The sequence below is a fragment of the Phalacrocorax aristotelis genome, chromosome 3 (genome assembly GCF_949628215.1).
Source record: "Phalacrocorax aristotelis chromosome 3, bGulAri2.1, whole genome shotgun sequence".
NCBI classification, from domain to species: Eukaryota; Metazoa; Chordata; class Aves; order Suliformes; family Phalacrocoracidae; genus Phalacrocorax; species Phalacrocorax aristotelis.
In genome coordinates, this window is record NC_134278.1 from 87355644 (window position 1) to 87372085 (window position 16442).

A 16442-nucleotide genomic window follows, 5' to 3' on the forward strand; every position below is an offset into this window, starting at 1 on the left:
CTCTGTGATGAATTTCCTACACCACATCACCACATCCCTGCAGCACACCTCTTAACAGAGTTACTTTGGAACTGAAAATTGCTAAGACAGATAGAGCAGCTTGTAGGATTACACATGGACCCATGGCAGACCCTATTTCTCAGCCTATATTCATGTTATTTTAAGACCAGGTTTGCTTTCTGGTTAAAGAGAACTTTTGAAAAGGATAATGGATGGTGAATGAACAAGCAGAAGAGCCATGACAGTGACAAATGCTTATTTTGTTTAATTGCACGAAACAATGGAGTAAGAGTAAGAAATCTGTTTAATGGGTTTTTTTACGTGACACACAAAAGGGGAAGAAGTGGGCTAATTCTCTCTCTCTTTACACTGATTTAATAACCAACATATACAGATATGAAAGACTGTCATGCAGTTTTCTCTTAACACCTCCTGAGGTTTGATTAGTGATGCTAAAGATACAAAATATACAAACATGCTTCTAAGCTTAAATAAAAACCTTGTAGAGCAGTAAAATATGTGTATTTTTAAGTACATAAGCAACAGGTAAGTTTTATGATAAAAATTACTGTGATGATACATACTTTTGCCTTCTATCCTAATCACTTGCATTAAAATAAGAGATATTCTAATTAAAATAGGAGTAGTTCTGGTTTAGGGGATGGGGACAAGGTAGATGAATAATAAGCTAAAAAAAACCCAACCCAGCTTCACACACATCCTGACAGTACCAAAAAATGCAAGATATTCAAATCCACTTGCATTACGGTAAGGACACAGAATGACAGACTGACGGTGAGGAACCCCACACCACAGTTACCAATACCAATGGCAGAGGAGTGAGTGCAGCCATAGCTCTATGCTGACTTCTACATACCAGGCTCTGGCATGGTCGCAGGCACTCACTAGTTGATTCATCCAGAAATAAGCTGTCCCACAGGGAGACAATCAGTTCCTTTAATGCATTGCCAAGAGGATCAGTACATTACTGTGGTCCTTTGAACAACAGCACCCATACCTTCTGAAAATATTTTCCTTTTTTACAGGCAGCAAAAGAGTTATGCTGATTAAAACATTTCCTTAAATAGATAACAAGGATAATGAGAGAGAGGACAAGATTTGCTAGGCTATAACATATCTGACACTTGGAGGGGTAGAGTGACAATGGTCAATGGCAACCTTAAGCCAGAGATGAGAGCTTTGTCTTGTAAAATTATTCACTAGACTGTGCATCATTGGTGGTATTTAACTGTCCTTTTCATGGTAGAGTGAAGAAACCATGCAGCAAATAAAATGCATCTATCTGGAGTGTTGTCCTGAAATCTTTATTGCTCATAACTTACTTTGTGTGTGTGTGTGTGTGCATGGTTCAGAAAGTTGACTACAGTTCTCCACTGACAGTGACACTATTGCTACTCTCATAAAATGTCATGGAGTTAAGCCAATTTTCTCTGTAAAACATACTCTAGTCTCAGACTAAGCACTCTGCTTTCTGACTGTTAAGGCAAGAAGAGAAACCAGATTTTTGCCTATAATAAATTATCAGAGAAATAAACCATTGAGACTGTTTTGAATGATAATTTTGGTTACAGTCTTTTCTGTCCCTGTCTCCATCTCAGGCTATGGCTTTACTTGTTAGGCAGAGCAGCAAAGGTGATGATGATGCGAAGAGTTAATTGAAGTGATTTGTTAATCACGCAGCCAGAAAACTGGGCTTCTGTTACACATACGCAGATGTTAGGCTCCCTGAAGGGTATCAGTAATAAGGTTTATTAAGCAAGTTAAACAGAAACGACTTCTGCTAGTCTTCACAGGACCCTTGCCCAGGGCTGCTCGCTAGGTGTAAATCATGAGATACACCTCAGCTGTCCCAAAACAAAGGTTCTGTCAAAGCTGAAATACAGGAAACAAAGAAGTGCAGGTATGTGCTGGAGATGAGCTTCCAGAAACTTGGGTGACATATAGATTTTGGACAGTATCTGGGTCTGACAGTGTAGAAGTGTTAGAAATGCAGTAATGTAGGTCAATTGATTTAATGTGTTTGGTGTCACTAGCTGGTACAAAGATGTAAAGCCAAGGCAGATTAAAAAAGACTCTGGGAAAGAAGAAGAGTGGCTGTTGAGTACTCTTGCTGAACACCTGCAAAGTCCTGTCATGGTGTCTTACAGAGATTAGGGGAACCACTGCTACCCCAAAGACAGCAAAACCTGGGAGTACTGTTAAGTACCCTTGAATTCATGCAGGCCAAGTGTACATGAGCAGTGCTGCTGGCTTCATGTGACTTGCAATTTACTTGTACAGATAAGGTTGTGTGGTTTTTATTGCAAGACTAATGACACTGAACACTGAGGCTCAACTTGGAAAGAATAGATTGACTTTTGTGCAGGTCACCCAGCCCAATCCACTTCTCAAAGCAGATTCGACTGTTAAGTTAGATCCAACTTCAAGGTTGATGGCTCACGTTTGTGACCTAGCTGACACCTGTGATGGATAACAGCAGAAATGAACCATTGGCACTGGCAAACATCTGGAAGGTCAGAAAGAGAGCAGCAGTATGTTCCCTCATGTTAAACTTGGAGCAACACTCAGAAGTCCCAGATCTGAGCTGATTCTTGCCACATTACCAGCGAGGGCTGTATTTGCTGTCACAGTACGCCAACATGCAGGGGAATGAAGCAAACAAAAGCTATAGACTAACCTTGCTCCCCAGACCACCAATCAAGTCCTCAGAGACAATATCTCATGGATTTAAATGATGCTGATTTAAAATTATTTAAATCAACAAGTTGCCTACAGTAATATATAGAAAGCGTGGCTGAAGCGACTTGGCCAATACAGGAGGATGTATTGTTCATGGGGTTAAGGAACAGAGAAGAATAGTAGTAAATCTATTAAAAAATTGAATTTTCTTCTTTTGATTTTCTTGAGGAGCAAGACTTCAGAAGTAAATAGGAAATGATTCAGGATGTACATTTATCTCATGAGCAGAATACATAAACACCAACGACTAGCGTTAAACAGCATGAGAAATGGAGAAAGTCAATAATGAAACAAAAAAAAGGACCAAGCTAACAAACAATGAAGGCCCTTTACAGGAGGGAGAGTGTGTCCTGATTATTGACTTTGAAACTGCAGGTGGTGGTTGGAGGCTGGGAAGAAGTGGACAGTGGAAATGTCAGATATGAATTTGTGATGTGGGAAATCAGTTAGAAAAATAATGTTGCTGTGCACTTACTAAGATGCTCAGCTGCAAGCACTATACAGCTGTGATTTCATAAACTTCACTGCATTTTAGTAAGGTGTTGTTGTCACCATTTTTTGAGTGAATTCACTGAGGCAGCAGAAAGCAAATAGGACAATTTTGGGTTCACATGTGGGATCAATTTAAAGAAATTTCCTCGTGTGCTGTGTAACCATCTACCCATTATAAACTATGTCCTCTGCCAATGTCTCAGATTAGGCAGCCAAATCTATAGAATAGAATAGAATAGAATAGAATAGAATAGAATATTCCAGTTGGAAGGAACCTACAATGATCATCTAGTCAAACTGCCTGACAAATTCAGGGCTGACCAAAAGTTAAAGTATGTTGTTAAGGGCATTGTCCAAATGCCCCTTAAACACTGACACGCACAGGGCATTGACCACCTCTCTACGAAGCCTGTTCCAGTGTTTGACCACCCTCTCAATAAAGAAATGCTTCCTAACGTCCAGCCTAAACCTCCCCTTGTGCAGCTTTGAACCATTCCCATGTATCCTATCACTGGATCCCTGGGAGAAGAGATCAGCACTTCCCTCTCTACTTCCCCTCCTCAGGAAGTTAGAGAGAGCAATGAGGTTGCTCCTCAGCCTCCTTTTCTCCAAACAAGACAAACCCAGAGCTCTTAGCTGGTCCTCATAGAACATGCCCTCCAGCCCTTTCAGCAGCTCCGTTGCCCTCCGCTGGATGCATTCAAAGACCTTCACATCCTTCTTAAATTGTGGGACCCAGAACTGCACATCACACTCAAGGTGACACTGCACCAATGCTGAATACAGCGGGATAATCACCTCTTTTGACCAGCTGGTTATGCTGTGTTTGATGCACCCCAGGATGCTATTTGCCCTCTTGGCTGCCAGGGCACACTGATCGAGCCTGCTGCCAACCAGCACCCGAGGATCCCTTTCTGCAGGGCTGCTCTCCAGCCACTCCTCTCCCAATTCATACTTGTGCCCAGCATTACTCCATCCTAGGTGCAGAATCCAGCATTTCAACTTGTTAAATTTTATCCCATTAATCACAGTCCAATGCTCCAATCTTGAGCAGAAAATGAAGCATTGCAATGACTGCAAACTGAGAACATCCCTATTTATGTAGGCTCCTAACACTCAAAATCTTTCTTTATACAAATTTCTTCAGATGAAGTAGTCTGATGCAGACTTGCCAGCAGATGTATTATAGAAACAAACTCTGTGAAACTGGAGGCAAAACACAAGCCACAGTCACATGCTTGTAACCGTCTGTCATTTTTTTTAAGCACAGGGAAGAGATTGTTGGAGTCACCTGTGCTTCAGCAGGTGACCTTCACAGCCACTGGCGTTGTCACAGGGAGTGCCTTTAAAACCCAAATTCGTGTTGGCAGGCTTCAAGTGGCTGTGGCCAGTCAGGGGAGCCGTGAGAAGTTTTCTTTCACAGCTCTGCAAGAGTGACCAAAAACTCCTGGCTCTCCTCGGGGAGGTCAGCTGCAAGCACCCGGGTGTCAGCAAACAGAATTGCTGGTTGCATGGGTGGGCACCGTGCTTTATACTCACCAACCCGGCAAGAGGCAAACAAAAGCCTCAGGAAATCCCATCAGTTCATGCAGCTCTGGCGATTGCAAGGAGCCACTTGTGAGGCTCAGCAACTTTGGTGACCCGCCTGGGCAGGCACAGGCAAACGTGGTCAAGCTGGGGAGCCCAGGAGTAGGAGTAAAGTTGAACTCTGCAATCTCTCTCCCAAGACGCCTGATGAAGACAGACGCAGGACTGCCAGAGATGTGTGAGTCATAGCAACCTCCAAAAGGGAAAAGGTGAGCTGAAGGGAGGATAGCATGTTTATACTTTGGGATAAGAGGCATGTTGGGATTAGCCTTTGCTCTAGTGCTCTGTTAAAGGAGTTCCTTTTATTGGAGCACTTGGAAAGCCCTCTGTAGTCAATACAGTCTCCAGCACAATCTTACTCTCTTTATTATTTGCCTGTATCAATACAGTGCTATCTCCACCCCGGAAGTTAAGACAGAATAATTGTGCCCTATATTTTTAAAAGCAGGCTCCATCTCCAAATCCATCAGATAGCTCTGAAAGCTTCAGACAGTGTTCTGTATCCTAAAAGTTGTAGGCTATGTAGAAAATAAGTATTTCACTAGTGGTGTGCAGCTGGTATAATGGATATTATATGTGATATTACAAAAGCTCAAGTTCTTTGTGTAAGGAAAGACAGAAAACTAGATGATATATAGATTTCCAGAAGGAGAAAGAAATGGGTTTCTTTCTCACATGAAGAGTGTTCACACAGTTATATACAAATGGTAGGATGATTTGTCAATGTGGAATTTCAATGTTGTACTCACAGTAGAGTTACTAAAAATGTTCCTACATACAGTAGGCATAGAAAATAAAAATAAGTGCATCTATATGCTAACTGGGAACAAATAATTGTTTCTTTTCTATCAAGAATGCATGAAGAAAAGTGAGAGAAATAAATGCTTTTTTAATCTTTGCAGAAGAGTTGTTTCATACTAATTTCCCATCCATTGCAAGGTGGTGTGCTGGTTCACTAGCAACAAAAACACCGCAAAAAAACCCCAGTTGTCAGACCTGTTGTTTCCCTCATAGTAAGTAAGTTCCAGTTTTTAATCAACTTTGGAAGAAGGGCACTTTTGAAAGATCATCCCAGGGATTTTGATCACAGGCTAATGATGAGCTTACAAAAATATGTGAAGATCATGTTAGGTTTTTAAAAAGTTCTGTTTACCACCCATAACTGCATTTCCGTTGCTGTATTTCTCTTTTCTGCACACTCATCAAGGAAGGTTGCAGTTGCCCAAACTGTTTAATTTGAAAATCATTGTGCTAGTGCATGTTAAATGCTCACGAACTGTCTATGTTTCTGGAGATTGCTTTGTGTCCCTGCCATGTCCTTCTGGCTTCCAAGTTTTTATTAGTTCCTACTTAATATCTTAAAATGTTTTATTGTGTTTACAGTCATGATGCAGATGACAATTCAGGTTGTCAGGAAAGTTCAGAATATCAAACATACATTTCAAAAGTATTTTAGTTAATTGTTTCCCCCTCCCTTCTATTTTCTGTTATGGAAATACAGGATTTTTCCTTGGCCTTACAAAACACCTTTAATAGACACAGAAGCTGCCCATGTGCCTTTCCTGTGCCACTCACCTGAGGCAGAAGCTCTGCACTGGCTGTCTGATGGCTGGACCAGGAGCAGGTAGCTTGCGGTCTCCTCTGTATTCTGAAGACTGGTCAACGAAAGCTTCGCAAGATGGGTCTTCTTCGTCTGACTGCCCCAGAAGTTCTGTTAAGATGACTCAAGATATGATATCAGGCTTACTTAATTTAAAAGTACCAATTAAGTTGACAACTGTTTGCCTTAGATGTCAGTAAGGACGAGGGTGTCCACTCTTGTAATGGATGAAATTAAATAGAAACCATGCGCTTATACAGCTTTCACCCTTGACTTTTCCCCTTGAAAAGGAGGCCAAGTGGCTAATGACCAGCAACAATAACACTTCCAAGAGTTTTTGGAAAGGAGAAAGTGAGTGTGTCTTGCCTTTAGTTAGCAAGGAGGAAAAGCCTTCTCTAAATTGTCAAGGACAGCAGGTCTAGCTGGCTGCCAAAGGCTGCTGTGTGTGAGTATTTCACTGTTGCCATACAGATTAAAGTTTTATCAATTGCACTGTTCCCCCACAAGGGTATGTGTAACCCCTTCCTTTAAAAATAAAGACTTTCCTTAGCTTTGTTTCAAAATATTTCGGTTCACAATCAAGATCTGAAGTCTTCAAGTAGGTGAAGGAGGGGCCTCCAATTCCCAAGTTCCAGTCTGAGTCCTTTGAAGAAGAAAATTTTTGAAAATACCCAAACCACTTAAAATATAGAGGAGGAATTGTATATTCAGGTGTGAGACTTAAAATAAATAAATAAATAAAAATTAATCAAACCCCAGGCAAGCAGAGTTTGGATTAAGGAAAAAAATCCTGTTACAGATAAAGACTTCAAAAGATTTTTTCTCAAAATCGCAAGACCCTTTTGCATTTTTTCTTTTTAAATCTTGTTTTTCTCCCCTTGTTCTCTGCCTTTCCAGATCCTGTATAAGCTAATCTGCACGATACCCATGGCAACACCATGGGTAGTGTACAGAATATAATACTTTTGCAAGCGTTGCCATACTGCTAGTTTACATTTTGGCCAGAGACCCAGAATACTCACCAGCTTAGGAGGGCAAATGTACTTGTGTTTCTGAACCTCCAAGTCCTGAAATGCTAATGCTGTAAAATTGCTGTGGAGTCTTCATGCTACCTAAATATTATTAGCATCTGCGGTGCAAGAGAGGGTGAAATGTGGCAACTTGTTTGGCTTTCTCAGGTAACTGATATTCTCCACCTGTGCTGCCATTTCCCACACATGGAGCAATGTGGGGAATCACTGAGACCAACCAACTGGGTCAGGGGCAACACACCTCCAAGCATGCACATCATGTTACAGTAAGGGAACTAAACCAGCTCTGGTGCAACTTCTTCTCTACCTTGAATAAAAAATCCAAAGAGGAAAAAAAGGAGGGGAGAAAAAAGGTGTATGAGCAATGCTCCATGTCTAGGAAACTCAATGGCAAGTATAGTAGGTTTCTCTGGAGATCTCTTCTTGCAGCCTGTTGCAGAGTGAGCAGCCAAAAGAAGGAAGGCAGCAATATGGAGACCTTAAAAAGGTGCAGGAGAAATCGCTTTTGATATGTGAAGAACTCTGGGGAAGGGCTTAAACAAAATTGCTCTGTGTGTGTAGGCAAAATCCACCGCAGCTCTTGTGGGACAAACTTTGACAGCCTCTGCTTGGGAACGCAGCTCTCACTGCCATGCTTCCACCTGTAAATCAAGTCATTGGTCCTGAAGAGCCTCTCTCTTCACTCGGCCTTAGCTTTTAAGAAGGGAAATGTTAAACCTTTTAGTTTTCTAAATGTCAAAGCTAAGGCGTACAGTGTGAGTCAAGCTGTTGTAATCTTTTTTTTTTCTCTTTTTTTCTTGATCCACCTATTCAGTGATGTCTAAGGCCTACATAACTTATCCCCTTAAAGTTACAAACTTTCACCAATACATGATGTCCATGGCTCCTCCTTAGACATCAGTCTTGAGGCTGACCTAGCGTCAAGCAGCAGTGGCATTTCAGAATGTAAAACCCTGACAGATATCTAGAGAGGTTTGTGTATGAGAAGGGAAACAAAATAGGATTTAGTCAGCTTTGTCTTGATCTCTTTCCATCACACTGTTACTTTGCATTTTCTCATACCTTCTGAGACCCAGATCTGAATAAATCACAGCCCTCTCAGGTCAATCACTTCAGTCTATCTCATGCATGTGCTCTGGGTGGAACCTAGAGTTTTGTAAGGTGGAGTGGGTTACAATTTGGATCTATCCAGTCCTCATGCAGCATATTTCTAATATATGAATGTTATGAGCAATTAGAACCATGGCCACTGACTTTGACATTTTTCACTGTGGATGCAGGACAGGTACACCTAGTTAAATAATGCTTCTGGATCCATAGGAACCTCATGGAAAACAGAGCAGTCTGTCAGATGCAAGCGGAGTTGTAGCCAAAATTGGGGATGAGTGGGGTTCTTACCCACAGGAGTGCAAATAGATTTCTCTGCACTTTCATATCTAAATTAAATATCTGAAACTGACCTCAAGTTACGAGGATTGAACACATTCTAGTCTGGGTTTACAGCTGCAGTGTTGCAGTACAACATTAGATAGGATCAGATGCCAGGAGTGGTTCAAAGCCACAAAACCATCAGATATGGACTCTAGAGTAAAGAAATAAACATTTTTGTTGTGAGACATTGGACTGTGTTCCCTGTGAGAAGTGCTATAGCAGGAAAAACAAATGAACAAGGAACACTTTAAACAACACAGTCCTTCTCAAACAAGAGGCAAAATATCCCACATTTAATTAAAAAGGGAAGGATTTTGGCAACAACATCATGGAGCTGGGAGAGGGTGGTGGTCCTCACATCTAGATGAGGGCTCTGGCTAGGGTTTCGTGCTTAATAAAGACTTGACTTTGTGCTCGCATTGGAGGTATCACAAGCTGCACCTAAGATTTCATATTCAGGTAATCTGGGATCTTCCTTTGGCCTACTGCATGATAGACTTGCTGTTTTTAATTCTAACCTAGTATTTGCTTAGCATTTTAGGACCTGAATCTAAATTTTAAAAACTTGAGATACAGCATCACACCTAACGTTTCATCATTAAAGTAATTTATCAGATGCATTAATATGAATTATATAGTTCTAAAAATCTTTATCTACAAAATCTCATTGTCATGATCAATATTAGGATAATGTTGTATACACACGACCGCACAATGCACATTCTGCATTTCCAAAATTTGCTGATAGCTGCTATTGCTACATTTAGTGCCTGTCTGACATAGCCAAATGCATTTATTTACAAGTCCACTAAAAGTTTTCCTATGCTTTAATGAGCAGGATGCTCTCTGAACACCATATGCAGGTGATGAGATTTCATGCCTTCCCTGCTCATATTGTATCATTATTTAACTGTGTCTATTCTCTTATGGATCTGTGTCTGCAAATCAGAAGATGTTTCCATTCTCCAGTATCTTCCACTGGACTTCCAGGGAAAAAAATGCATTTTAAAACGTGCAATCCCATGGTAAAATGAAAATCTTCTAATATCGTTTTCAAAATTGACAGCTCTACTTAATAGAAGCCATTAAATTATTTACAAAGTAGCAGCTGCTCTTGTGAAAATATAGCCTTTTTTGGCCATGAAAAATAAACTAGTTGATAAGTGAGAGATAAGCCATTTGACAAATTCTTTGTGTGCCCAGCATGGTATGCAGAGCCAATTCTGTACAATCTGATGTTTACAGAGCAATCGTAATGTACGACCTCCTTAGGCAACAGGGACACAAGAAGCCTTTAAAATGCTGAAGCAAGCATTTAATCAGAACTCTTCATGCTGATCTTTTAAAAATTCAATAAGTTCAAAAAATGTAACTCCTTCTAAAGATAAAATATCAGGTTTTTTGCTTCAGGAGTTGTGAATATATCCCAATGAACTCCCAGTGAACCACACAGACTTCAGACATACTGCTCTTTTTTTAAAAAAAAAAAAAAGAAGTAAATAGTAGCGTTTTTCTGACAGAAACAAATCAAGGGTCTGAAGAAATGCAAATGGTTAAAGCAAAGCAAGTGCTGTAAAACAGTACAGTTTAGTCATAACCCAAACAATCACATTTTATTTTTTGACATTTAAACAGTTTTTTCCCTGAATAGCTACTTCCGTGTGAATAAGTTCATATCTCCTGTTATTATTATGCATTAATTTTTAAAAAAAATTTTATTTTGACCTCTTGAAATCAAGCGCCCTCGCTTTTCTGAGGGTTTTTTTGTTGTTGTGCTTTTTTCCTTTAAGGCAAATAACTGCTGCAGGAGGTGTAAGATTGAGCATGACCTCAAGCATTATCAGGTTGCTCCACTTTAACTCTACCCCAGGTTTTCTCAAACTTACATGAAGGTATTTCTCAAGCCACTGGGTAAAATTCTTTTGGCATCAAAATTAGTGGGAACTTCCACTGCTGATTTGAGTGTGGTCAGCTCTTTTTTCTGGCTACAACTGTTTTCCTGAAAATGCCTTCCCAAAAAAACAGATTTTAATAAAATAGTTTACTTTCAAGAAATTCCTGCAGGGAAACGATGCAGTATTTTTTGTTTGTAAAAATATTACTCTCAACTCCTCTGCTTCTTTCGGTTTAGTTTTCCATGGCTTCTTATTTTTAGATTATTTTTGTGTTATTTTGTTACTTCCCTGTGCTGACATGTTTTCATCTGACAAACAAAAATTGCAAAATATTGTTTTTGTAGTACTTTCAAAATTCATTGAGAACAACTATTACTGCTGACAGAGCTGGAAAAGGTACACTGAACCAGAATATTTCCCATTTGTGTCATAATTTAACAATTTGGTACCTGAGAAGATAAGGCACTTCAATCACTAAGTAGAAGCAACCTTTAATGGTAGCATAACATGTAATTATTTCACTAGTTGGGTATTAGGCATATTAGCAGCAGCAAAACTGTTTCAGTGGATGTGCCAGGAAATTTAAGAATTAAAATAAAAGTTATGTGATAAAACTAAAGAAGTACCTAACATTTATAAACAACTCCTTTTTTTTTTTTTTTTTTTTGTAGCATAGGCAGTTATATTTCATTTAGCAGTCTTCTGCAGCTTGCAGTGAAACCTGGCTTTAAAACTTTCTGCAAATGGAAACGCCAAGTCTTTACTAGCTCCAGCTGAGATTTCAATCTCTGCTACTCATTTGCTCTGCTAGAATCATACACAAAATTAAGCTAACCACTATATAGGCTGAGTAGTTCATTTTACATCTCCCTGGAGCCTAAGTAATCAGGTTCCTTAGGAACTACCCTAGCAGTGCCAATATTATTTAATTTAAAAAGAGAAGGTGTGTCTTACAGGATGATCCAGATGTGGTAGTACCAAGCTGTGATGGGTCGCCAGCTGAAAGAGACTGAATAACCAAGGGTTTGCTTCAATTCCAGGCCCTTTCACTTCAAAGGCTTGACTAGTGTCACAGCAATAGAGATCTTGCACCTCTAGATTTTGTCTCGTTTCCCGAACCATGTGAAGTTTGCCTCGTAAACTTGGCAGCAGGCAAGCGGCTCTCCTCTTGACTGCTGATGCATGTTAACAAGCTGGAGTGCCAAGACACAAGATAAGCAACTTAAGGCTGCTATTGCTCAGTAATTACAGCAGACACAGGAGGGAAGACATTCCTGGTGACTAGGTATTTTTTGGTTTGGTAAGTGGTACTTTAGACCAGGTCTTTTTTTTTTTTCCTTTTTTTTTCCTTTTTTTTTTTTGTTTTGTTTTGTTTAAGTGGCTATCTAGAAATACCTGTTCTAAAGGAAAGCTGGGCAAAAGCTGCTGGTGAACAGAGACATTCCCATTGTTTGGGTTGAAGGCTGTGGCAGTGGAAATCTGGGTGCGTGCTCCAGAGCATTTCAGTAAAAGCATTCAGGGAAGACTTGATTATTCTTAAGTGATGCTCTAGAGACTCCACAGAGGCAAGCCCCCACCCACAATGGGCAAAGCAGGTGCTGCCAAACCTGCGTGTTCCTTCAGTTGCTCTTTGTGACGCCCATGTAGGGGCACACCCTCTGCTTGGCACTTCCAGCCCAAGGACTGTGTGTCTCCGCTCCTGGCTTCCGCCCTCCAGGCATCCAGAGCAGGGAGATGTGCCGGCCAGACCAGAGGCAGGTAAGCTCAGGGGAGAAGAAAACCATTTCAGGGGGTTAATTGAAAAATAAATACATCTGTAAACACAAGATGCAGAATGGAAGCCTGCAAACAAATGCTGCCAGCTGGAAGCTGGCCAAACTGATAAAGCAGAAAAGAAATTGAGGGTTAAATGATTTGAATGCTAAAGGCTGGGAGTTCAAAGAGGAGCTCAAGGAAACTCCCACCCACCAAGTCCATACAAAGTGGCTCTAGGCAAACGTAAGGCTTCTGCAGGACAGCTTTATCCCAAACTCAATTTCCAAAAGTGAATGGTTTGGGCAAATTGTTAAGGGATATCCTTTAGCATCTGGGAGCTCTTGTGCAAGGGAAGATGATGCCCAGAGGTGAGCTACAGCTGAGGGGCAGAAGGAGTTGCTCTCCACAGGCAAATGGATGAGAAGCGCATCTGCCCACATGGGGTTGGAAGAACAATGTGTAGCTGTGGATGTATTTTCATTGCTTGGTAGAAACAGGCAGAAGAGAGCTGCCCCTGCAGGCCATGGGGTGAGGGAAAGCAGGGCAAGGCTGGAGGTCACTCTGTCATCCCTGGAGCATCAGCTCCTGTCCATGTCAGGAGTGGGGTACTGTACCTGATGGCAACCCAGTTTTCACTAGGTACATAAGGACCAAGGGATTGCAATTAGAAACTCCTGCCTAAATAAAGCTCAGGGAGAGCACACCATTAGAAGGATGCTTCCTTTTCCAAAGAAAATCTCTGTTTCAGGTCTGCGTAGCTACTGTTTTCTATGCGATGGATTGTATGGACAGGAAAGGCGCCTTTTTCCACTGCACCAGGAAGCAGTACTCAAAACAGAGCATGGGACAACTGGTGATGTGTCTCTCTGATATAATACTCTCTGTGCCAGGGTCTTCTGGTGGTTTTGTGACAAGGACCCTATGTTTCCAGCACTGACCCTCCCCTAGAGGCTGTACCGCCTTGGTCTGGTTACAGCCTTTTTTTTTAATCAGCTGAAGTCAGAGTACTTTACCAATGAGGTCTGTGTCATTATCCCACAATACAGTGGGGTAACGAGAGCAGCAGGAGGACAGCAAGGCATGGCTGCATAACACTAAAGCTCTTAGTGCAGGAATTACATTTACAGGTGGGGAAGTCTTAGTTGTAGTATTAAAGCTTTTTGAACAGGTGCATAACTATGCCATAGCACTGCAGCAAGGCTAGAGTTCAAGAGTTAGCTAATTGTATCTCTCTCAAAAAGGAATTGCCTCAGACCAGTTAATTTGTCAAGATAACGAATTGCAGCAATTCTCCTCATTTGGAGCTGGGCCACTAACACTGATCTGAACTGTATTTAAACTCTTGATGACAGAGACTGAAAAAGATATTGCAATACTGGAGGTACAGGTTCCTAAAGCAAAACTGCATGTACAGCTGGAGTTGAGAGGCAGCAAGGGCATGCGAGTACACATCCTGCATATCCCTTAGATATGAAGAAATTCCCTGGGGCACCGACTCTGGTGCCTGGGCAGGCAGAGTTCATCTTGAATCTTTGGGAGTGATTGAGGTCCAAAAAGGATAATATAGTACCCATAAAGTTTTGATTTCTGCAATATGAGATAACACAAGCAGAATTTTTACCTCCACCCTTCCAAAAAAACCCAACAGACCCCAAAAGCATGGATTTGAAGTTGTTGTACATTTCTGGTAGCTGCCAGACAAAAACCCTCCACAGGCCTGATGCTGTGATTCCCATGGCATTGTATTCTCCCAAGCCCCAAGTTGCTAGCGCATTTTTGTTTTCTGTGCAGTAGTAGACATGAAGAAGTTTGGAGGAGAGGGAAAATCTCCGTAAAAATGGAGACTTAGCCCAATGATTGTCCTCCATTTCTGCTGAAAGTGAAGTAGATAGCATCAGGCAAAATGAAACGATGTATGTTCTTGTGCCAGACCTTCTCCTCTGGCTGTCAGGCATTCCTTCCCCCCCAGGAGAAACATGGACCAGAATAAATCCTGTACATAGACTCAGAGGAACTGAAAAGAATCAAGGATGAGAAATACCATCCCTGAAGGACACTCCAGATGTGCTTTAGTTGGGGAGAGGGACCAACTTTCTCTGGGCTTCATGGGGGTGCTCCTCCAAAGAAGCCAGGACAAAGCCTCTGCTGCTACTGGCACCTCCTATGAGTGGAGCAGGACACATTGAAGTCTATTCCATTGTGCTCTAGCAGTGCTCTTTGGTGTTACAAAAAGCAGGAATGTTTTCAGAAATGATTTCATGCTGTTAGGTTAAGAAGAACTGATGTCAGGTAAAGACAGAGAAGTACGCAAGACCTTTGAAAAGGCAACCTGACTCTTGCCTTGCATTGGCACACCCTCTTCAGGAAAAGGATGCACTGAAAACAAAATTGGTTGTTGATGACTGTGCAACTATGCTGGTGCCTTAAAAAGCATCAACATGAGAAATTAGCCAGACAGCTCATTTCAGAATATTCCTGCTGAATGGACTACTTAGGAATGAAATTACTTTCTTTCTCATGTTATGCAGAATAATCACTCTCTACCTGTAAGTCCACTTAATTTAGAAGAGCTAAGTGGCTTTTATTTTGGAATAAGTACATCCACAGGCAGAGCTCTTTCAAAATAACTAATCTGGTCATTGCTACATGTAAACAAGCCTTATAAATTGATGAGGATGGTAAAGAACTCATGAAGGTATGGCCCAGGACTTCTTACTCAATTTTCAAGCACTTACTTAGTCCTGTCTTCCTCAGGGCTTATATGGTGATCAACAGAGCTTACAGAGAGACAGGTTGAATTTAAACAAAAAAGTCATATGTTTGAAAAAGAAATGAGCTTTTGAAAACGGTCTCCTCCTGTTGTTCCTTCATGTTCCAAGTCTACCTTGCTTGAGTTGATCCTCACTTCTAAATACCACAGTCAAGTGGTAATCTAGGATTTAGTAGATCTCAGAAGTGTTGGGTCTAAGGCTGGCAGGGTCTGGAGATGAAGTGCGTGCATCCTTTTCTAGAACAAGCAAGTGACTGATAAAGGGTAACTTTATGTTGCTTGCAGCTAGTTTCTTGGCTTTGGCTGCAGTAGAAATGTCTTGCTGTGTGCAGACTGCAAAGAAAGGCTTAAATGTTAAGGTAGAAAATTATAGAAAGAACAGATCTTTGCAGGATGGGTTATGTCATCTTGTGCAATATGTAGGGTGCTTATCTGTTTTTCTTCCCAAGACTTTTCTGTTGCTAGAGTGCTCCTGGGAAAGAAAGGGCCATCTCAGACTGGAAATCTGGGCTGAGGTTGCTCTGACTGTGTTTGTGGTGGCTTAGTGCATGTGTCTACACAGCATGGCAGCAGCAAGAGCTATGTGGGAGATGCAAAGTGACCTAGATCAGCACCCCTAATTCCTGCTGCTGTGCTAGTTGCTCTGTCCTGTGCAAGTGTGATGTGAACCATATACCAGTCACGTTAGAGACTGACCTTGTTTTCTTGGAGAAACCTATGTAAAAATGGGTATAACAACACTCTTGACACTTACCTCACAGGATGTTGTGAAGCTTAATTAAATGTGCGCAAAAGCATTTTGAGATCCTTAGATGAAAGATGTTTTTATAAATGCAAATTATAATAATTACAGCTAGTAACCACCATCAACTACTGACACAATTAATTCAGGTTGCCACAGGCCATCACAACAACGTGTGCAAAGAGGCATCAGCCATTTAATGACATATATGTTGCGTGAGAACTCAAAGCCTTAAAAATGCTGTAAACAAAGGGGAAAAAACTAGATACTCGGGGCTTGCCCCTGCCAGGCACAGTTGGTGGAAGTTTCCTCTACTGCTTCCATCACCCCCATGTTTGCACTGTGACCCACCCCCAAGGAGAAGAGCCCACCTTAAAGA

The 16442-nt window shown here is 41.3% G+C and overlaps 1 protein-coding gene across 5 annotated transcripts in view; it reads right to left on the minus strand.

Annotated features, from left to right (window-relative positions):
* WDPCP (WD repeat containing planar cell polarity effector) overlaps nucleotides 1–16442 on the minus strand; it is a 156561-nt gene that overhangs the window by 10926 nt on the left and 129193 nt on the right. For 3 of the 5 annotated variants that reach the window (XM_075088383.1, XM_075088384.1, XM_075088381.1), the window contains exon 16: nucleotides 6415–6550. In XM_075088383.1, coding sequence (XP_074944484.1) covers nucleotides 6415–6550 — 136 coding nt within the window. Of the gene's footprint in view, nucleotides 1–6414; nucleotides 6563–16442 lie in introns of all 5 variants that reach the window. The other 2 variants (XM_075088382.1, XM_075088385.1) reach the window with 1 other exon arrangement.